Source organism: Bufo gargarizans, chromosome 7 (assembly GCF_014858855.1).
Source record: "Bufo gargarizans isolate SCDJY-AF-19 chromosome 7, ASM1485885v1, whole genome shotgun sequence".
NCBI lineage: Eukaryota > Metazoa > Chordata > Amphibia > Anura > Bufonidae > Bufo > Bufo gargarizans.
In genome coordinates, this window is record NC_058086.1 from 19,881,575 (window position 1) to 19,906,017 (window position 24,443).

A 24,443-nucleotide genomic window follows, 5' to 3' on the forward strand; every position below is an offset into this window, starting at 1 on the left:
TGTACCCTGCACAGATTCAAGACACCCTGTGCCAGACGCAGCAAAGCAGCCCCAGAACATAACAGAGCCTCCTCCATGTTTCACAGTAGGGACAGTGTTCTTTTCTTGATATGCTTCATTTTTTCGTCTGTGAACATACAGCTGATGTGCCTTGGCAAAAACTTCGATTTTTGTCTCATCTGTCCACAGGACATTCTCCCAGAAGCTTTGTGGCTTGTCAACATGTAGTTTGGCATATTCCAGTCTTGCTTTTTTATGATTCGTTTTCAACAATGGTGTCCTCCTTGGTCGTCTCCCATGTAGTCCACTTTGGCTCAAACAACGACGGATGGTGCGATCTGACACTGATGTTCCTTGAGCATGAAGTTCACCTTGAATCTCTTTAGAAGTCTTTCTAGGCTCTTTTGTTACCATTCGGATTATCCGTCTCTTAGATTTGTCATCAATTTTCCTCCTGCGGCCACGTCCAGGGAGGTTGGCTACAGTCCCATGGATCTTAAACTTATGAATAATATGTGCAACTGTACTCACAGGAACATCTAGTTGCTTGGAGATGGTCTTATAGCCTTTACCTTTAACATGCTTGTCTATAATTTTCTTTCTGATCTCTTGAGACAGCTCTTTCCTTTGCTTCCTCTGGTCCATGTCGAGTGTGGTACACACCATATCACCAAACAACACAGTGATTACCTGGAGCCATATATATAGGCCCAATGGCTGATTACAAGGTTGTAGACACCTGTGATGCTAATTAGTGGACACACCTTGAATTAACATGTCCCTTTGGTCACATTATGTTCTGTGTTTTCTAGGGGTACCATCATTTTTGTCCATGCCTGTTTCATGAGTTTATTTTTTTACATAATTCTGTTGAAGCATGGTTGAAAAACAATGTCTGACTTTCATTGGTTAACATTTATAGAATTTTAATTTATTATTACTTTTGTCAGATTAAAGTTATTTCTGTGACCATTGTGACTTTTTCTTTCATTGACCAAAGGGTACCAACAATTTTGTCCACGTCTGTAAGTGTTTATTCACACGTAAAAGAAATGACAGTTTGCCGTCTAGGTGTTCATTCACACCAGGGCAAGTCCACAGAACAAAAACATTGGCCTTATCAGCGGTTTTGTCAGCTGCAGTCCACAACAGGTTTAAGGGGCTTGCTTCCCAGCAATGCAGCTCTCAGCCCTTTAGCACGGCACACGTCCTTAGATCTCAAAAACAGAGACTCCACAGCTTCCTTGTCAGATGGAACATAATCCACACAGCTGAGACTGCTGGCTGGGTTTTTATATTCCAAACCAAAACCCGGCCTGGAACGTGGGGAGAAGCCACCCACCCTGCACTTTGGCTGCTCCCAGTAAGAGCCGGCCTGGATCGGCTCTACAGCGAGGCGGGCGGATAATGACCAGCAGCAGTTGTATGCAGTCTCCATTACCACAGTCTGTCTTCTCTGTACTTCATGTCTCCTCATGAACGCCATTCCTACAGGGATTCGGCGAAAGATCTTATCAGCTGTATTCAGGAGGAGGATAAGACCTCAGCGTTGTGAAGTAAATTGTCCTTCTGTGTGATTAGGACAGGTTTTGTGTGTACTAATGGGACAGCAGCCATTTTATTTCTCCTAATGATTGCTCCTTAGACAATACAAGACATTATAACTAATGAAAGGTATTTGGGAATATATTTATAATAAAGTAATATTTAGGTATTTTTATTTTCTTAGTTCCCAGAGAACCCCAGGATGTGAATTTTCTTAAAATAGTGTCAGTCAGCACTAACTGCCGCTGACACTAAAAATTACCGGCTCTTACCTCACCAAGGCCAGGAATCCCGGTGACACATACCTTCAGTCAATGACAGACTCTTGCGCCTTCCTGCAGTACCTGTATAAGGAGAGACCTAACTGGTTTCCTTTAATGTTTAAATAGTGGAGACAGTGCACAAGTAAAAATATTACTGTACAAGGTGGGCCACCAAAAACCTATGTCCCTTGTGTGGTTTGCACAGGATAATGTTTATTTATGCTCACTCATTATGCTCACTCAAGTGGATGCAGGGACTTAAATTCAGTATACGTATGAATACTGATATAGAAAAGGCTGTCATTTATTAAGCCCTCCTACCCGACTCATAAATGGGGAATGAACAGGAATTTAAATGAATAGTTGTGTTAAATCTTTTCCCACAAAATGATATTATTCTATTCCTCCAGTTATAAAAGTTGCTGCCTTCAAATGGAAGATTATATTAACTAAGTGCCCTTTGGGATTTGGTCATTTTTAAAAATATATAGTAGCATGACTGTTTTTTGTACAAGATATGATATGGTAACATGATTACACATGTCCACTGTCAATCTCTAAAATTATTTCATTTAAGGAGGTATGCAGACCCATCAGAAAAAGCAAACCTAACAGCACAAGTACTTGATCTGTCCCTGAAGTTTAAGTTTGTGACTCCGTTAACATCCATGGTAGTTACAAAACCAGAGGAAAAAGACAAGGAAGAAGAAACATTAATTGCTGATAAATTTGTGGACGGTATGAACCATTCTTAGACATTCATAAAAATTCAGTACAAAAATTACCAGAATACTATATTTTCAGGGCAATTCCTTAATTCCTTAATGCTCGCTACAGCAGTTTTGACCGACCATCTAATGTCTGTTGTGTCCACCCAACTCTCCCCGAATGACAGATTATGGAGATAAGAATTGAGCATGTTGCATTTCAACTGCCAAATTCTTATGATCTCAGGGAAACAAGCCTCAGCCAGGGGAGACTGGCATTCCCTTTCTCCTCTCTTCCCATTCACTACATATGGATGATCGGCTTAGCATGTTCCTGGATGACTTTGCTGGTTTCCCAATTTTGAATTGTGCAAATTCCAAACTCTTATTATAGTTAATTTTAACATCCACATTGTCGATCCTATCTCCTCATCGGCCTCTCAGTTTCTTTCAATAACCACGTCTCTCACAACCTACTTCCTTTGCCACACACAAAGATGGCAATATGCTTGATCTAGTGTTCTTCTACTTCTGCTCAATTTCTGACTTTATCAACTCATTGTTCCCACTTTCTGACTGCAACCGACTTTCCTTTACTATAAAGATCTCTCAGTCTTCTCATGACATTCCTATCTTTCACACATACAGAAACCTGCACGCTATTAAGTCCCAGCAACTTATCAACACCGTACAGGTTATCACTGCCCCTAATCCCTTCCTTCTCTTGTCTGGATCTGGCTGCCAATCATTACAACCATACTCTCAAAACCATGCTTAATGAAGCAGCTCCCATTACACGCCAACCTTCTCAATACAGACCTTGGCAACCTTGGCCTGAAACACGTATGTTTTTCAGCAGTGCTTTAGATGTGCTAAAAGTATATGGAGAAAATCATGGCCTTGAGCAGATTTAGCTGAAAACCTATAACTCTTCCCTTCACTATGCCAAACAAACCTACTTTACTTCTCTTATCTTCTCACTTTCAAATAAGTAATATACGTTCCAGTAGGCTTAGTTATCTCACTTTCAAAAAGGCTGAAATGACTCTGCACATTCCCATCACTGACCTCTCTGCTGAAGGCCTGGCCACTTACTTCAAAGATAAGATTGATACCACCTGGCAAGAAATAATCTCCTAGTCACCAACCAGCATCTATGTCCCTCCCTCCCACACTCCCTTTTGTTCTCTCTCCTCATTAGACCCTGTAACAGAAAAAGTCTCCAGGCTTCTATCTTCTTCTCGACCGACAATTTGCAGTAGTGATCCTATCCCTTCACACCTGCTCCATTCTCTGTTCCTGGCAGTCATTAGTCACCTAAAAAAAAAATTAAACACTCTCTACAAAAAAAATAATAATAGACATGACTTGTTCTGCTAACTACCCCTTCATCTCTAAACTTCCTGGAATGTCTGGTCTACTCTCGCCTAATAAGTTGACTCTCTACTCTCTATTTTACAATCTGGATTTTGTGCTATACACTCTACAGAAACTGCCCTACCAAAGTGTCTAATGATCTCCTCATGCTAAAAGTAATGGCAATAACTCTCTACTGATTCTTCTGGATCTCTCAGCAGCATTTGACACTGTAGATCACAAACTCCTCCTCACCACACTCCATTCTAGTGACCTCAAGGACACTGCTCTCTCTTGGTTTTCTTTCTATCTCTCTGGCTGCTCTTTCCATGTGTCATTTTCTGGTTCTACTTCTTCTCTTCCTCTTGCTGTTGGGGTTCTTTGAGGTTCAGTTCTAGGTCTTCTCCTCTTTTCTCTTTTCACAGACCCTTTTGGACAAGCCATTAGCAGATTTAGTTTTTATTACCATCTCTATGCTGATGACATTTATATCCAATTATATCCCCTTTCCATTGACATCACTGGAGAAGTACTACAAAACATTAGTGATTGTCTGGCAGCTGTCTTTGCCTAAGGCCTCATGCACACGACCATATGTTTTTTGCAGTCTGCAAAAAAACGGATCCGCAAAAAATACGGATGACGTTCATGTGCATTCTGTATTTTGCAGAACAGAACAGCTGGCCCCTAATACAACAGTACTATCCTTGTCCATAATGTGGACAATAATAGGACATGTTCTATTTTTTTGCGGAACGGAAACACGGACATACAGAAACAGAATGCAGTACCTTTCGTTTTTTTTGCGGACCCATTGAAATGAATGGTTATGTATACAGACCACAAAAAAATGGAACGGACATGGAAAGAAAATACATTCGTGTGCATGAGGCCTAAGCCTGATATTTCAGTTTCAGTTGGTTGTACTATCATAACTCCTTGGCAGTATGCCCACTATCTTAGGGTTATGATCTTCATAACTTTCAGATCTGTCCTTTGCTTCCCATAGCCAATCACTAACACGCTTATGTCATCTGCACCTAAAGAGCATTTCTAGAATTTGCCCTTTTCTCACAGTGGAAATAGCCAAAGCTTTTATTTCCGCATTGATTCTTTCTCGTCTTGACTCTAACTCATTACTAATTGGTCTTCCTCTTAGAAACTCTCTCCCCTTCAGTCTGTCCTAAATGCAGCAGCCAGGCTTATCTATCTTTCTAACACCTACACCTATGCCTCCAGCCTTTGTCAGTCTCTTCACTGGTTACCCATTCACCAAAGAATACAATTCAAACTTCTCAGCCACAAAGCTCTCTACAGTGCTACACCTGCCTCCATATCCTCCCTCACCTCTGAAGTCCTTATCTTCCCGCTGCGAAAATGCTGTGTTTTCATGCAGCCACAACTAGAGGGGTCTCCTTGCAAACAGATTACTACCATTTCAGTCAACAGTAGCTGCATAAATTCTTACGCACTGAGTTCCCCTATTGGTGACTGCAGGCAGCCAGCTTAGTACTAGAAGCAAAGCAGGAGATTTATCACTGTATTTAAGCTAGCTTTCTGATTTAAAATCCACTGAGAAATATGGTGGTTAGATTGAACACCATATTTATGAAGCAAGTGTTCTATTATTTGACATAGATTGGGAACTCCCTATAATAGATAATCTAAAACTTAACTTTTACTTAAATAGTTAAAAAACTAACATTGATACAAAAAGTGCTCAAAATATTCAGTAGTCCTGGTTAGCTAAAGGTTCAGATAGCTACGGCTGGGTATGGCCAGACAAGTCTCAAATAAGTCCAAGTCTCAAATAAGTCAGTGGCGGTTTTTAGGTGCAAAGACAGCATATGTAACTAATTGCCTAGGTACTCTGACCCTATAGATCCTAGTCTTATTGACGGGGAGCACCTCAAGTGGCTGTTGCTGGAGTACCCGCCCTGAGAAGAGCGACCCCCAGCCTGATGGAACCTCAGACCTGTACTAGATTACCCTGTTGCTCACTACACCCTAATAGTCCCAACACGTTTTGCCAGGCTGATCAGGGGACAGCGTGACAGGTAGTTCCAATGCAGAATGGCAGTGGCAAGTGATCGCTGCAAGCCACTTCCCTTTAACCCTTTCACTACCGAGCCACTTTTCATCTTAAATCCCAGGCCTATTTTTGCAAATCTGACATGTATCTTTTCAGATGGTAATAACTTTGGAATGCTTTTACTTATCCAAGCTATTCTGAGATGACCCCATTCTAGAAACTACACCCCTCAAATTATTCAAAACTGATGTTACAAACCTTTAGGTGTTCCACAAGAACAGAAAAATGGAGGCAAAATTCCAAAATGTCACTTTTTGGGTAGATTTTTTATGTTAATTTTTCTTGCAACACAGCAAGGGCTAACAGCAAAATTAACCTCAATATATATTACTCTGATTGTGAAGTTTACAGAAATACCCTATATGTGGTGGTAAACGTTGCGCCATATGGATTTTGGAAGCAGATTTAGCTGGTTAAAAAAAAATAAAAAAAATGTAACTCACCTTAATCCACTTGTTCGCGCAGCCCGGCTTCTCTTCTGTCTTCATCTGTGATGAAAAGGACTTGTGGTGACGTCACTGCGCTCATCACATGGTCCATCACATGATCCATCACCACATCATTTCCCTGTAGAGAAGCAATGGGAGAAACTCTCTTGCTGTCCTAGGCAGCAGTTTTGGAATGGGAGTTATATTGCTTCTTTCTTTTTTATTATGAAAAATACTTTTTTAATTTTGCTTTTTTTTTTTTACAGGACAAGACAAATTAATGAATAATCCATTTGGTGCAGGAGCACCAGGTAAGTTTTTGTTTAATCTGATTTTATTTAAGATTTCTTACATAAAAACAAGAATGGACAGAAGAGAATGTGAGCTAAATGACCACGTTGTGCATTAGAAAGCACATTATACAAAGACGATTCCCAGATGTTTTTATCTTTGTGAAACCCCATCAGAAATGGACAATGCCCGGTTTACCTATAAGCCCGGTTGACCTGTGTATAGGAAGCAAAAAATACTACATTAAATAGGGGGACAAATTTAAAGAAGTACAGCACGATCTTTCGAGATGTAACTAATATATATATATATGTACTAATGTGTAAAATCCATTGTGTATGTCCTGTAATCGTTATGCACATGACCTGACTACCCTTTGGTGTTGAATCAGAACTGCCTGGTTAGGTAATTTCCGACATGCTAAGCAGTTTCCCACAACCCTGGAGTGCAGTATATGGAGTCAAAATGCAAGATCTTGCTGGTTTTAATTTTCTGTCCATATAGCTGTATATAGCTTTGCTTATTGTGTGATGAGTCTTATTTTATTTTTTTTAAAACACATTGATTACCTTTTATTTTAATAGGCAGTTTATTCTATAGGTTGTTATGATTCTGGCATTGTCATATACATATATTTTTGTGTTTGTTACACTTTTGCAAAATGAAAGCACTTTTCATGGTTTTATTTTTTAAATGTGGACACATCATAAAGTTTATGAAACTTTATTTCAGTTAGTTTTTAGTCCCATTAGCACTGGCTCGGCTATTTCCGTCTGCGCCACAAAAATGAATGGGAGCAGGGGCTACATGTGCACGGTGCACTCCCATTCACTTCTATTGGAGCAGCGCTTGGTGGTGGGCGGACCCCTGTAAATCTAGGGTCCTCCAGTCACGGCTCTCTGCTCCGTTCTCGTTGTAGGTGCTCTGTTCTCGTTTATTTTTTCCTGACAACGTTTTTTTAATGAGGGCTTGTTTTTATGTCAAGTTGTATTTTTTTAGGGGGGGTTACATCTAATATACTTGGGAGATGACTGTGTGTAAAAACATAGTAAGTCGACCACTGATTTTGGGATCGTGTTTTATGGCTTTCAGAATGCAATATACATGACGTGATAACTTTATTCTGAGGATTAGTACAATAAAATTTTAATTTAAAAGGTTTTTACTACTTTTGCACACTAAAAACTCACCTGGCCCTTACCTGGCTCATATCTCTAGCTGCTATGCAACCTGAGATGAAGCCATTAGTAAAAATGTGGGGCCAAGAAATTGCGACCAAAAAATGCTTGTAAAAAAAAAAATAATTATTTTGTGGTGTTTTTTCTTACAAGACCCAAAATATTATGTGTGAAGGATACCTAAATAGGCTGTGTGGTTTGCTACGCCCTGTTGCTAGGGAACCCAAAGACCAACTGGTTTAATGTAAATTAATGATAACTGCTGGAAAGTTTGGAAATTTGTGATTATTTGCTACTTAGATGTAAATCTTTATGTTTCTCCTAACAGTACAAAGCTATCCTTTATATCACTCACCAAGTTCAAGTCAAAGTAAGATAATCTTTATATTTAAGAAACCCTAATTCAAGTCATATTTTATGTGCCTTCAATACTATCTTAGATTGTCTATAATCATCAATCATTTTTGTACCTGTATGTGGACTAGTGTCACGGCCATGGTCATGGTCGTGACTCCTGTGTCCGCATGCTGTTGCCTGCGGTTTGGGTGTTGTTGTTCAGCCACAGGTGAGGGCCGCTAGTATGTTGCCTCACTTGTGGTTGCCGCTGGCAACATGTGATTGTACTTGGCAGTATAGCAGCCGGAGCTGGTGCTAGGTAGCTTACTGTCAAGTGCATGCGGTTACACCTGTTGGTGTGTGTGTATGTATGCACTCTGAATGTCTGGTGTGCACTCTGTTTTATGTTTGGTGTGCACTCTGACATTTTCCTTTCATCTGTGGCTGCCCGTGGCAACGTTTGGTGTTAGTACATGTGGTGGCAGTGTCTCGGCCTTTTGGCTGGCTCCCAGGACACGTTTGCCACACATGTCGTTGTCAGCGGTAACAGCTGCAGTGAGTATTTGTGTGTATTTCCCTTTATGTGGTCTCACTACACTTCCTGGTGTTGGAAGGGTTAATTCCCTTCTGTGTGTGTGAACACTGGGTGTGTCTGTGTGGGTGTGACTACTTGGGCCTATAAAGCCTTGGTGCTTATCTCCAGTCTGAGGGGTACTTCAGCCATGGCTAGCTGGAGTAGCCTCCTGTGTTATATAACCTGCCAGTGGGGGCCACCCTTGTGGTCATAAGTTTATGTGTGATGTTTAAGTTGATGTTTTCCTTTATTATTCAGTGCAGCTATGGATCTGGCTGGGTTCCTGTGTGTGGATGTGTGTGTGCTGAGTTCTATTTGTATTGTTGTGGACTTCAGCTTGCCTGCACACGGATCCAGTCAGCAAGGCTGTGGCAGGTGGCTGGAACTAGTTCAGTTCACCTGCCATATCCATAGGCATGTTTCTGTTCCCCTTTTTCCTGCAGCTTGGCCAGTGAGACTCCAGTTCCTCAGTGTCCAGAAGGAACAGGTTGTCTTACCCTTCACTCCTAGTTCAGGGACCGGCGGAGGGGGAGTAGGGATCCGAGGTTCCTGAGCATGGGCCCTCCTACCTTCAAGGTCGGCCCATGCAGCTAGGAGTTAGGGACGGATTAGGGATGCGTTACGAGGTGACCTGCTCCCTAATCCTCTTGTCCTGGCCGAGCAGTGGTTTACATCTTCTGGCATCGCACGGCTGAGGGTTTTCCCCATCCTCAGCCATGACAACTAGTTTTATTGAGGTTTTTTTTAAAATCTTATACGACAACATCATCATTTATAATTTCATGCACTGTTGTCATGGAGAGATTTTATAGATTCAAATCACCAAAATTGACTTTTTTCCCTTATATGCTGACACTACTGAAAGAGGACCTGTCACCTGCAGTAGTGATGTGGCCTTGTCTCATCTCACCAAGCACAGTCCCTTACATTGTACAGCAGCTGTGTTTGGTATGACATCTCAACCCTATTTACTTGAATGGGGCTGATCTGCGCCTGGGCCATGTGACCAACGAACATGACATCACATGGTCTAGGCAAAGGTGTGAGAAGGCCGCTGTGCTACTGCTAGCACTGCTGCCTTCTCAAACAGCTGATTGGCAGGGGTCCTGGGTGTCGGATCCCCATTGATCAGATACTGATAGACTGTCCGGAGGATAGGTCATCAGACTAAAAGTCTCAGAAAACCCCTTTAAGGTGTAGCCAACAGGCAAAGTCTAAGGCTTCTTTCACACTGGTGTTGGGCAGCCTGCCAGATCCGTACAAATTTTTGCACACGTGTGCTGCCGGAAGTCCACCCCGGCCCCATTTACTATAATGGGGACAGGAGGAGATGCGGCCGCAGCACGGCAAACATGCCGAGAGGTGGCTGGACAAAAAAACGCAACACGCTACCGGACAAACCTAAGTAGTTTTTTTACTTGTTTTAGTTTTATTAGGAATACCTAGTACAAAGAGTAAAAAAAAAATTAATTCTTTAACCCCTAACCACTTCCAGACGGGGTCATTTACCCCCTTCCTGACCAAGCCTAATTTTGCGAATCTGACATGTGTCACTTAATGTGGTGATAACTTTGGAATGCTTTTACTTATCTAAGCCATTCTGAGATTGTTTTTTTTTTTTTTTTGTGACACATTGTACGTCAGATTAATGGTAAAAGAAAGTCAATATGTTTTACCTTTATTTATAAAAAAAATCCCAAGTTTACCCAAAATTTTTAACAAATCACTATTTTCTAAATTTGAATCTCTCTGGTTTTAAGACGGATAGTGATACCTCATGAAATACTTATTAATTAACATTCACCATATATCTACTTTATGTTGCCATCAACATAAGAAGGTAAGAAGGTTTAGAATTTTAGAAGTAATTTCTGAAATGTTCACGAAAATTTCCAAGATCATCTTTTTTTTAGGACCAATTCAGTTCTGAAGTCACTTTGAGGAATTTACATAATAGAAACTAACCATCATTTACTGCATTTTAGACACTACACCCCTCAAAACAATTTAAAACTTTCTTAGCTGTATATACAGCGCTCATTCAATGCTATGTATACAGCGATATAGAAGGCATTTTTCCGTTCACATAGCAACCCGAGGGCCTATTTTTTCAGGACAAGATGAATTGTTTAATGGTACTATTTAACGTACTATATCTTGTATTGGAAAATTGGAAAATAATTCTAGGCTAAAATTGAAAAAAGTTATTGGGGTTTTGACATTAAATTATTCACCAATTATTTGCGCTATAAATGACATGCTGTGATGCAAACATGAAAATGAACGCAGCACTTAAAGGGGTTCTTCAGGAATTAAAAAAATAATTAAGAAAATAAAATTGCTGAAAATACTTAAAAATTACTTTATTATAAATATATTTCCAAATACCTTTCATTAGTTATAATAGCTCATTTTGTCTAGGGCGTAATCATTAGGAGAAATAAAATGGCCACCTCCTATTAGTACACACAAAACCTGTCCTAATCATCACACAGCAGGACAAGTTACTTCACAACACTGAAGTAAAGAGCTGCCTCGTCCTCCTCTCCTTCGGCTGAGTCTCTATAGGAATGAAGTTCATGAGGAGACATGAAGTACAGAGAGGCAGGCAGATAATGACCAGCAGCAGTTGTATGCAGTCTCCATTACCACAATCTGTCTCCTCATGAACGCCATTCCTACAGGGATTCGGCCGAAGATCTTATCAGCTGTATTCAGAAGGAGGATGAGACAGACCTCAGCGTTGTGAAGTAACTTGTCCTTTCTGTGTGATTAGGACAGGTTTTGTGTGTACTAATGGGACAGCAGCCAATTTATTTCTCCTAATGATTGTTCCCTAGACAATACAAGACATTATAAGTAATGAAAGGTATTTGGGAATATATTTATAATAAAGTAATATTTGAGTATTCTTATTTTCTTAGTTCCCAGAGAACCCCAGGATGTGAATTTTTAAAATTTTCAAAACCGACAACTTTTATGAAGGCTTGTTTTGTTGTGTTTTTTTAGTGACACTATTTTTGGTTACATCTATCATACTGTATGGTATAACTTTAAAAAAAATGTGGAGGTGACTGTGTAAAAACATAGTAAGTTGACCATTGTACTTTTTAGTACATGAACACCCGTGCCCCCACACACACGCACATACAATAAAGTTTTACACGCACGCACATACACACGCACACACACATACCCATGGCCCACCGGATGTTCTCAGTGGAGGAGGCATACGCTCAGCTTGCCTCCGACTCAGAGAGCCCCAGTGAGGATGAGGATGACCCCACGTTCCTCTTGTCATCCGCATCCTCCTCATTATCTGATGATGATGAGCCCCCAAGGCGGCGGAGATGCCGCTAGGCGGAGTCAGGGGCCCCACATGCTAGGGACCCTGTGGCCCACCCTAATACGAGCCGCTCTGGGGCTTATACTGGTTTCTCGACCCACCAAATAAGCCCACCGGAGCCCCCTACCGGTGAACCTAGCTGGTGTCCCCCAGTGGATTTTGATCCCGAGATTCCGGATTATGTTGGCAATCCAGATTCCCACAGTGGGATTCACTGAAATTGACTTTTTTAGTTGTTTTTTTTTAGTGACCCATTTGTGAATCTGATGGTGGAGCAGACGCACCTGTACGCCCAACAGTTTGTTGCTCAGCACCCAGGCTCCTTTTTGGCTAGACTCCGTGGCTGGACGCCGGTCAGTGCAGCCGAAATGAGGACGTTTTGGGGCCTCGTGCTGCACATGAGTCTAGGGCAAAAAAAACAGTGTCAGGCAAAACTGGAGTGGGGACGTCCTCTATCAGACCCCACTCTACAGCATGGCCATGACACGCCCCTGGTTTGAGGCCATCCGGAAATGTCTGCATTATTCAGATAATGCAGCATGTCCGCCCGAGGTGATCCTGCCCATGACCGTCTGTATAAGATACGGCCGGTCATCGATCAATTCGGGGTCAAATTTGTGCAGGCCTACGTACCTGGAAGGGAGGTCGCGGTTGATGAGTCTCTCCTTGCGTTCAAGGGGAGACTCAGTTTACGCCAATACATTCACACTAAGCGGGCGAGGTATGGAGTGAAAATGTACAAAATTTGTGAGAGTACCTCAGGGTACACTTACTAATTTTGTGTGTACGAGGGGCGAGATTCCCGTATTGAACCCCCAGAATGTCCCCCCACTCTAGGTGTTAGTGGGAAACTCATGTGGGACCTTATGTACCCACTGCTAGATAATGGTTACCACTTGTACGTGGATAACTTTTATACTAGCATTCCCTTGTTCAGGTCCCTTGCCGCCAGATCCACATCCGCTTGTGGGTCCGTGCGCAAAAATTAACACGGCCTCCCTACCTATCCCCTCCAGGTACCTATCCCCAGGGGTGAGACCCGTGCCCTTTCCAGTGGAAACCTGTTGCTGGTCAGGTATAAGGACAAGAGGGATGTCCTTATACTGTCCACAATCCACGGTAACAGCATCACCCCTGTCCCTGTGCGAGGTACGGCGGCAACGGTCCTCAAGCCCGATTGTATCGTCGACTACAATCGGTATATGGGAGGAGTTGATCTCTCTGATCAAGTCCTCAAGCCATATAATGCCATGTGCAAAACCCGGGCATGGTACAAAAAAGTTGCGGTCTACTTGGTACAGGTTGCCTTGTACAACGCTTTTGTACTATCCCAAAGCGCTGGCAGCACAGGGACATTCCTCCAATTCTATGAGGCAGTCCTCAAGGACCTGATCTTTTTCGACCGGGAAAGAGCAGGCCGGAGTACCTCGGAAATTGGAGGCGCCCCGGATCGTCCCTGGCCAACATTTTCCAGGTGTGGTTCCCCATACTGGAAAGAAGGGACGAACCCAAAAAGAGTGCAGAGTGTGTCACAGGAGGGTGATACGGAAGGACACCACCACTCAATGTGACACTTGCCCCGATCATCCGGGCCTCTGCGTTATCGATTGCTTAAGGGAGTATCACACTTCCATGGAGTACTACATTTTTATAATCCCCAACAGTCCCCTAGAGAACATAAAAAACTATGTCTCTCAGACTTTGGAGACACGGAAACAAATTTTTTCCCCAAAAATATTGGTTTTAGTGCAGGCATCCTCAAACTGCGACCCTCCAGATGTTGTAAAACTATAACTCCCAGCATGCCCAGACAACATACAGCTATCAGCAGGGCATGGTGGGAATTGTAGTTTTACAACATCTGGAGTGCCGCAGTTTGAGGATGCCTGCTTAGTGTCTCCAAAGTCTGAGAGCCATACATATTGGGCATTGCTGCGTCCGTAAAAATCTTCTCTATAAAAAAAACATTTAACCAAACCCCTCGGATGAACAGCATTAAAAATATAAAATAAAAACGGTGCCAAAACACCCATTTTTTGGCAAAATTTCATTTGAATCCTTTTTTTCTGTTAATAAAGCAAGGGTTAACAGCCAAACAAAACGAAATATTTATTGCCCTGATTCTGTAGTTTGCAGAAAGACCCCATATGTGGTTGTAAATGGCTATATAGAGACACGGCAGGGCATAGAACGAAGGGAACGCCATATGGTTTCTGGAAGGCAGATTTTGATGGACTGGTTTATTTACACCATGTCCCATTAGAAGCCCCTCTGATGTAGCCTAGACTAGAAACTCCAAAAAAGTGACCCCATCTAAGAAACTACACCCCTCAAGGTATTCAAAAGTTACTTTACAAACTTTGTTAACCCTTTAGGTGTTCCACAAAACCTAATAGCGAATGTAGAAACAATTTTACAATTTACATTTTTTGTTACCTTGCCTCAAAAAAGTGTAATATAGAGCAACCAAAAATCATATTTACCCTAAAATAGTCCCAAAACAACAACCACCTTATGCCGTAGTTTCCTAGATGGGGTCACTTTTATGGAGTTTCTACTCTAGGTGTGCATCAGGGGGCTTGAAAGGGTACATGGTGTAAATAAACCAGTCCAGCAAAATTTGCCTTCCAAAAACCATATGGCGTTCCCCTTCTTCTATGTCCTCCCGATTGGGCAAACAGTAGTTTAGGACCACATATGGGGTGTTTTTGCAAACTACAGAATTTAGAGCAACCCATATTGAGTTTTGTTTGGCAGTTAACCCTTACTTTATTACTGTAAAAATGGGTTAAAATGGAACATTTTCCAAAAATGTGAAATTCCAAAATTGTTTCTCCATCTGCCATTAACTCTTGTGGAACACCTAAAGGGTTAACAAAGTTTGTAAACCCAGTTTTCAATACCTTGAGGGGTGTACTTTCATAGATGGAGTCACTTTTTGGGAATTTCTATTCTAGGGGTGCAACGAGTGGCTTGAAATGGGACATGGTATAAACAAAACTAGTCCTGAAAAATCTGCCTTCCAAAACCATATGGCGTTCCCCTCCTTCTATGTCCTCCTGTTTAACAGTAGTTGAGGACCACATATGGGGTGTTTTTGCAAACTACAGAATCAGGGCAACTCATATTGAGTTTTGTTTGGCAGTTAACCTTTACTTTATTACTGGAAAAAATGGGTTAAAAATTGAAAAATTTTCAAAAAATTTAAATTTTCAAAATTGTTTCTCCATCTGCCATTAACTCTTGTGGAACACCTAAAGGGTTAACAAAGTTTGTATACCCAGTTTTGAATACCTTGAGGGGTGCACTTTCTTAGATGGAGTCACTTTTTTTGGAATTTCTATTCTAGGGGTGCAACGGGGGGCTTGAAATGGGACATGGTATAAACAAAACTAGTCCGGAAAAATCTGCCTTGCAAAGACCATATGGCGTTCCCCTCCTTCTATGTCCTCCCATTTGGCCAAACAGTAGTTTAGGACCACATATGGGGTGTTTCTGCAAACTACAGAATCAGGGCAACCCATATTGAGTTTTGTTTGTTAACCCTTTAGGTCTTTTGGAAGACCTAAAGGGTTAACAAAGTTTGTAAAACCAGTTTTGAATAACCTGCGGGGTGTAGTTTCTAAAATGGGGTCATTTTTGGGTGGTTTCTATTACATAAGCCTCACAAAGTGACTTCAGACCTGGACTGGTCCATAAAAAGTGGGATTTGGAAAACTTCTGAAAAATTTCAAAATTTGCTTCTAAACTTCTAAGCTATGCAACATCCCCAAAAAATAAAATGGCATTCCCAAAATAATACAAACATGAAGTAGACATATGGGGAATGTAAAGTCATAACACTTTTGGGGGGGATTACTATGTATTAGCCTCACTATAAGAAACAAGTTTTTATTATAATTTTTTTCTTGTTCCCTAGTTGTCTCAAGTCCATACACTCCTCAAATGTTTGGTAGGTATTTGTTACCTTTAAGTGCTCAATAACTACCAATACACCTTTTGTCTGTTAGTCATTAAAGGAGTTGTGTCCACTAAGCATAAAATAATTAAAAAAATGTACAATACTCACCCACATCATCCCCCGCCTCTTTAAGTGCTGCCACTCTGACCCTGGACTGCAGCTATGACTTGTCCCTATACTCCATGTGACTGCTGCAGCCAAACACTGGACTGTGATTTCATGCCTAATACCACTAAGGCCAATAATTGGGTACAGCAGTGTCCAGTACAGGTATGTCATTGCTGCAACAAAGGAGATGACATCATGGCTGCAGCAGAGTGGAGGTGCTGAAATAAGTAGATTAAATGGAAATTTTCAGGGAGGAAGCCCAGCTCTGCAAGTCTGGTCCCTAGAACTTCTTTCTCCATTAGCGCTCATTCACATGAACACGCTGTGTTTTGCGCAAAACAGACAAGAATAGGACATGTTCTATCTCTTTGTGGGGCAACTGAACGGAGCAACAGATGTGGACATTGAAGTGAATGGGTCCGCATCCAAGCTACAAAAATTTCGGCTTGGATGCGGACCCACAACGGTCATGTTAATGAGCCTTTAGACTGATAATATCACACTCATCATTTACATGACCGCCCAGCTTATCACCGACCTCAGCAGTGACATGCTGTTTATGCACTCAATGCTGAGGCCAGTGATCAGCTGAGTGGTCACATGAAAGATGGATGTGGTATCATTGCTACTGATGCAAAGAGTACCGGAAGCTCCGGGCACCATACCTGCAGGGATAGAACAAAGGAACCTTTAGCAAGTGAAGGGATTGTCCACTTTCAGGGGCTTTTGGACAGACCCCCCTGCCCCCTCACGTCGCCGACCCTGTAGAGGGAAGCATACATACCTGGTCCCTGCTGCAGGGTTCCGACTCCTGCAGATCCGATATTGATCACTAGGGTTGAGCAAATCGAAGTATCTGCTGCGAAGCCAAATTTCCTCATGCTTCATGGTAATCAATCAGTTTTTCCTGAAATAACGATAAAAAAACATACTCACCTGATCCATTTGAGCGCAAAGAGGCTGCCGCAGCCATCTTAAACAGAAATTAATGTGCAGAATCTTGTGCGCAGTGACGTATAACGTCTCCACTCCAGCCAGCGTGATGCCGTCATCATGCACCGTGTGAGATTTCGTTCAGGATTTCAATCAAGATGGCCGTGGCAGCCTCTTTGCGCTTAAATGGATAAGGTGAGTATTTTTTTTTTTACCGATTAATCAGTGATTAACGCAGCATCTCGGGGGTTCGACGGGCGGCGGTGCAATGGTCATTTTCTGTTCATTGCTTCCGCTACTTACAAAGAAATGCACTTCGTGACAAAGTAATCAGTGATGGCCAGTTCGCCGTGTTTGCCTGCGAACACATGCGGGCTGCCATCTTAAATCACAAGTCCGGCGATGCACAGGTAAATCCTTATGTGACAAATGTTGTCACCGGGAGCCAGCAGTTCCAAAAACAGCCCGATGAAGGCCCCCGACGGCTGTTCTCGGAACTGCCTGCTCCCGCTGACCGCATTTGTTTCAGGCCGGCTCGCGGCGCAGGCCCAGGTAAGGACTTACCTGTGCATCGCCGGACTTGTGATTTAAGATGGCAACCGGCATGTGTTCACGGGCGAACACAGTGAACTGGCCATTACTAAAAGTAATTAATCATGAAGTGAATTTCTTTGTGAAATTCGGCGAATAGAATTTTTCGAAAGTTCGCTCATCACTATTGATCACCTATTCTGAGGACAGATCATCAATGTCTTTGCACTGCACAACTCTTTAAAGGGGTCTTATTCTACAACCCTGTGGGGGAGGTTTATCAAAACTGGTGTAAAGGAAAACTGTCTTATTTGCCAATAGCAACCAATCAGATTCCACCTGGCATTTTCCAGAAGAGCTGTGAAAAATAAAAGGTGGAATCTGATTGGTTGCTATGAGCAACTAAGCCAGTTTTCCTTTACACCAGTTTTGATAAATCTACCACTGTGGTTATACTGTGCTTTCTTAGAATATAGGGTGAGATTTATCAAAAGTGGTGTAAAGGAAAACTGGGTTAGTGGCTCATAGCAACCAAGCAGATTCCACCTATCACTTTCCAGAGCTCCCTTGAAAATGAAAAGTTGAATCTGATTGGTTGCTATGGGCAACTAAACCAGTTTTCCTTTACACCAGTTTTCATAAATCTCCTCCATAGTCTATTTTACAAAAATGACTTGTATATCTAGATATTTATTTCTAATAGTATGATTTCTATTAACAGTGGATTCTGACCCTCACTTTGTGATAAATGTTCCACAAAAAAATGATGCGCTGTGCTTCAATATTCAGGAGAAGCCAGGTGTGATCCTGAATCTTGTCGAGGATAGACAACTAGGTATGGATTTTGATTCTTGACCATTGGGAAAAGTGTAGTTTCTCTTTGTAAGTGAATCACTCTGCATGTAAGAACAGAGATACTCCACCTTTAGAGCTCATTCACATTTGGGGACCATAATTTGCGGTCCCCAATACACGGGCAACATCCGTGGGGATTCCGCAGACAGATCCAGACCCATTCAACTTGAATGCGTCCGTGATCTGTCTGCACCACAAAAAAATAGAACATGTTCTATTTTTTTGCGGTGCAGAGGCACGGAGAGAAACCCGTAGTGCTTCCGTGGGGTTCAGTGCCTCTGTTCCGCACCGGACCTTACGGATTTGCGGACCCATTCCAGTGAATGCGTCCGTCTCCGTGATGCGGGGTGCACACAGCCGGTGCCCATGTATTGCAGACCCGCTATTTGCAGGCCACAATACAGGCACGGCCGGGCATGAGCCCTTATTCTCAGCATTTTGTGGGTCTGCAAAAAATGGTACAAGGCTTATTAAATCTGGTGTTAAGCCTGAAAGTCATTTTTTTTTTTAACCAGATCAAGAGCAGGCCATTTACCCCTTTCCTGGCCAGGTTAATTTATTTTTATTATTTTTAGTGCATGTGTCTTTGAAAGCTATTTTCTTTCTGTTTGGTTATGTAAATAATTTTTGCACCTTTTTTCGGTCATGCATGTTTTATTTTTATGTCATTTTTTTTTTTGTTTTCTTAAAAGATACTTATATGTTTTTAGTTAAGATGTTTGCATTATTTGTTAAACAGTATCCTGAAGGCAGTATTCTTTTTTGCTTCCATTAGGTATTGCAGTCAATGGGGAACTAATTGGAAACAAGAAAGTCAATAACATCACATCACATGAAACCTATTTTGGAAGATTTGGAATCATAAACAGAGAGATGAAGATAAAAATTGAGGTGACCACTGACAAAATCACAGTCCTGAGCCATAAAAACATGAAAACTTTCTCATGGCATACAACAGGCTCTGTAAGCAAAGATGGGTAAGAAACATAATACGGTAATGTTCCTTTAGACGATCTCTAAACCACAACCCTTTTTGAGGAGATGCCACAATAATCAGCAGATTGATGGCGGTTGTGCTCCAGAAGGTTGTGACCACCCACAGATAACTTCATACCTGGGGTCTTAATTGCAAATGCAGTGGTTGGGCTTGGGGTGGTCCCAATGCTACTTTGGCTCCCCCAGACAGAGTTGATGTGTCACCATGTGTTGCTGCTCTCTGGAGGGCATGGTAAGGTGTCGTGCACCCCAGTGAGAAATACGTTCAGATAGTCAGGGTTTGCAGTAAACCAGTGGTGCTTCTTTATTGGAGGTACTCAAGTACAAAACAATACAGGCAAGGCAAAGGGCTGGTGGCCCTGGGTTTGTGGCTCAGTTGCCCAGCTGGTCCTCTGGTCAAAGGGCTTGTGACACAGGGTCTGGGGCAGAGTATCCACGTCTTAGCGACCATCTTCTGGTCACTCGTGCAGTCTCTCAGAGTATCTTCTACTAAACACTTGTCCCTATCTGAGCACAAGGGGCTCAAACTGCTCTCCTTATATATAGTTTCTAACTGAAATAGAACCTTCTAGTGGAAGGAGTGGAGTGGAAAATCATTGCCCAAACAGATAAAATGTTGCAATTTCAGTCTGTCATAGACTTGTATAAAGTTTCAATACAAGTCTATAGGAATGACTATCAGTTCTTACAGACATAAACAAATCTTCAGACATAAACAACAGAGCTAAACCAGACAGCATATGTTTTTTTTTTTTTTTATCTCCAAGACTTTATAATAACTATGGAAGATTTCTAACTTCATGCAACAGTGCATATAAAGTGCAGGATATATTACAATAAACATAAGCAATGCAGTTCAACAATATAAATCAGTAAAGGTGCACACAACAGCATAAATCAAAATGAAAGCTAACCCTTCCAAGTGCACTAAAGTAGAGAGTTGATGACTTTGTGTAGTAGCAATAGAGGAAAATGTCCACAAAATGTCCATAGTCCAAAGTACCCTTGCTCCAGGGCACTATAGTAAGGGTTGTCTCACTTCAGTAAGTTGCATTTATCATGTAGAGGAAGTTTATACAAGGCACTTACTAATGTATTATTATCCAAATATTTTTTCCTTTGCTGGCTGGATACATTTTTTTTAATCACATTATATATTGCTTGTTTCCATGGTTACAGACTAAATGCAATCCATCAGTGGTGGTTGTGCTTGCACACTATAGGAAAAAGTGTCAGCCTATCTGGTGGCCGGGACCAGGGGGGCGCAGATAGGCTGGTGTTATTTCCTATATTGTGCAAGCACGACCACCACTGATGCGGGGTGGTCTGTAACCATGGAAACAAGCAGTGTATGATGTGGTGGAAAAAAGAATCAAGCCAGCAAAGGAGGCAATATGGATAATAATATATTACTAAGTGGGTTGTATTAACTTTCTCTACATAATAAATGTCACTTACTGAAGTGAGACAACCCGTAATTTAGTCCACTGGAATGGTCAACCTACTGGGTACGGTGGGAAGACCTACTGGATGCTTCTTCCTCATGCTGGTTATTTGAGAAGTAGCCAATTTTTATATGAAAACAGCAGACATTATGTCACACATTTCAGGTGAAAGAATCTGTACCAATATATGTTTTACTCTTCCAGGTTTATTTTGGTAGTCAACAAAGGAAGTAATGTGACCTTTTCATTCGGGGAGGGAGCAACATTTGTTATAATTCTGCATGAAGTTTGGAAAGGTCACCCTCTCCACAGGGATTTCTTAGGTTTTTATACCTTGGATGATCATACATTTTCTGAAGGAGTCCATGGACTGCTAGGTAACATTTGTTTCTGTGTTCTAATCTTTGGTGTTTGTGCACGCCCTTAAAATGGACAGGACAAATGTATATTCCGCTTCTTCAGTGGTCTTCCTGTTCCCTTCCTGTAAACTTTCACATGTCTGCATGGCCGTTCCCCAAAAAAATAGAACATGTCCTATTCTTGTCCACATTATGGACAAGGATAGGACTATTTTATTAGGGGCCAGCTCTTCCGTTCCTCAAAATACGGCCCGCCATTATCCGTGTTTTGAATCCAACAGTCGTGTACATGAGCCCTTATGGTGACGTGCTCAAGCAACACGTTGCTACTGGGTCAGGCCTCTAGCGGCGCACTTTACGCCATCCATCCAGAAGTTTACAATTGTACAACCTCGGGGTGATCACAGCACTCAACAACAATCTGTCTGTTGTGGGTGCTCGTCTGGATAAGTTCCTGGCTCCACCTCTGGAACAACACTTAGTATAATCCGATTGAAACTTCGACACCAGCGTTCTTTCCACGTGGGCATAAGGGGGTAAGATACAAGTTTTGGAACAAATCAAATGACACCAGAAATTTATGTCAGTGTAGATTTCATTATCTGGAGCACAGATCTTTCGAGGTGCATCTTGCTGCCGCATTTTATTTAATTTAGACTGGCAAGAGGCACCAGTCTTAATAAATTCCTCCCAATATGTTCATTATTTTAAGTCTTGTGTTTAAATATTACACTTATGTGTTTTTCAGTCACTCTTGTATCGGTTGACCTCTTTTGTAATGCTTTATTTTTCAAGGACAATTTTTTCATGGAATCAGTTATGAGATTTCCAGTGTTCACAAAACTGATAATCCCGACAAACCGGATGCAACAATGAAATTGAAGAACAAGCTGCTGACAGTGACCAGGTAAGAAATATTTACATGCGAAGATCTGCTGGCACATGGCTGACAGGTCCAGAGTACATCATGGATGCCTTAGTTCAATAATGAGGACGCCTCAATCTAGAGTCCTAAATTCATCACTGTGAAATGTAGCCCAGTGTTGAATTAAAATCAATTTTGTGTTGAATTAAAATCTATTTTTATACCGAGTAATTATTGCTAACTTTTCAATGTTCAGAAGGATAATCAGTCAATGTAAATGTGTAAAAGATCAGCTATAAGCAATCAAAACTGGTGTAAAGAAAAACTGGCTTAGTCTACTTTCACACTGGCGTTTTGGCTTTCCGTTTGTGAGATCCGTTCAGGGATCTTACAAGCGGTCCAAAACGGATCAGTTTGCATTCTGAATGGTTACTGTGGGCAACTAAACAAATTTTTCTTTCCACCAGTTTGATTTATCTCCTTTTATGAGTTTGTCGACAAAAATCCTACAGGCAAATTATTGTTCTGCTTGTGTGATAAGGCAAATTGTTACAGCTAAATGGATGTTATACAGCTTTATCTTAGTACACTGTATTATACCTCAAATAGCCATTCCAGTGATAGGGAATAGCATACGTACCAGCCTTTCAGTTAAAATACGGACTTATAAGCCCGGCCCCTGGGAATGCCCCACCCACGCCAGAAACACCCACTTATGGGCAAGGTTTTCTGTTAACCCAATTTCGCCCCGGGACAGCGCAAATTTGCTGGGACTGTCTCCGAAAATCAGTAACAGTCCAGTCAAATTCAGGACAGTTGGCAGCTATGGAATAGGCTATGCTTGGCTCTACTCCGTTAAAGGAGTGTTCCAGTTACATCATGTTATCCCCTATGCACAGGAAATAGGATAACTATTAAATTGGTTGGTGTCCAACCGCTGGAATCTATACAGATCATGAGAAGAGGGGGCCCATACCTTGTAGGGACCCCTAAAATGAATTTACATACAGCAATCTCCTCCACAGTATGGGGAGGAGAGATCGCTAATGCCATTGCTATCCCCATACAGAATCATAGTTTGCCGGCAGAAGAGTGCTATTTAGATGGCACGATCTGCTACTGGCAAACGAAGATTTAGGTGACTGCATCAAAGATTCGGTTACCTGGTAATCAGTGGCGCCTTTGCACTGGGAGATTATCACTAACAAGAATTCCTATGAACACATGTTAGCGATGATCTGCCTGATGTTAGGGCAGTGTAAAAGGGCCATATGTTGTGGATTGCGGACCCATTCAAGTCAATAGGTTCATCTCCGCAATCGGAGTGCACACGGCCAGTAGCTATGCATTGCGGACCCCTATTTGCAGTCCGCAGCACGAGCACGGAGCCCTTACCAGACCTTTCCACTACAAAAAATCTGTTTAATTTACTTAAATGGGGCTTGCAGAAATTTTTGCGCTTTTTCAGCATTCAGCATGATCAACCCTACCAGGCAGTATGCCTGGTTTTATATGGTTGATCATGCCGATAGATGCTCTTTAATGTGATTGAGCTGAAAATGACAAGGTATAAACTGCTAATGGTGCTTGGTCAACCAAGTTGATACACCCCTTGTGCCAACCAACCAGTTTAACTTTGTGCTAGTACTGATGGTGTTATCTTGGCAGCCCCTTTAACCTATGTACAGGATTATGGCCTTCACTGCAGGGGAGCCACTAGGCCTCTACCTCTGGGGATACACTGGGAGACACTGGTGCAGGGCACCAAGGGATTAGGCAATACACGTAGTCACGAAACAGACAGACATCAGGTGAGGCAGAGAACATGTGAATCCGTGAGGTCAGGGCAGGCAGCTCAGGGTCAGTACAATGAACAGGCACAGGTTAGATCAGGCTCCAGAGAGCCAGGATTCAGGAAACAGGCAGAAGCCGGTACAGAGACAGACAAACAGATTATAGCTTTTTTGCAGCGCCTCGCACGCAGTGAAACCCAAAGGAATCTATTGCCCAAGCAAGAGGTGGAAAAAACAGCCCAGAATATATAGAACGACTATTTACCTCATTAGTCAAACAACTAAACAAAGAGCAAAAAGGGGAATTAACCCTTGCAGTGCTGCACCAAAAGGTTCAATGAATAGATGCTAATACATGCTCAGAAAGAGACCTAGCAGCCAGGCTACAGCCTGCATCATGGGACACAGGAGCCAGCCCTGGTCAGAAGCTAGGTGAGTGATGCGGCACATCTGCCCACCTTGGATAATGGGATGTTGACGG

At 42.0% G+C, this 24,443-nt stretch overlaps 1 protein-coding gene across 1 annotated transcript in view; it reads left to right on the forward strand.

Moving 5' to 3' along the window:
- LOC122943726 (inter-alpha-trypsin inhibitor heavy chain H3-like) overlaps nucleotides 1–24,443 on the forward strand; it is a 110,967-nt gene that overhangs the window by 84,456 nt on the left and 2,068 nt on the right. Inside the window, exons 14-21 of the mRNA XM_044301699.1 lie at nucleotides 2,386–2,546; nucleotides 6,658–6,702; nucleotides 8,189–8,230; nucleotides 16,036–16,068; nucleotides 18,371–18,484; nucleotides 19,280–19,481; nucleotides 21,150–21,322; nucleotides 22,100–22,211. Of these exons, the coding sequence (XP_044157634.1) occupies nucleotides 2,386–2,546; nucleotides 6,658–6,702; nucleotides 8,189–8,230; nucleotides 16,036–16,068; nucleotides 18,371–18,484; nucleotides 19,280–19,481; nucleotides 21,150–21,322; nucleotides 22,100–22,211 (882 nt within the window). The remainder of the gene's footprint in view (nucleotides 1–2,385; nucleotides 2,547–6,657; nucleotides 6,703–8,188; nucleotides 8,231–16,035; nucleotides 16,069–18,370; nucleotides 18,485–19,279; nucleotides 19,482–21,149; nucleotides 21,323–22,099; nucleotides 22,212–24,443) is intronic.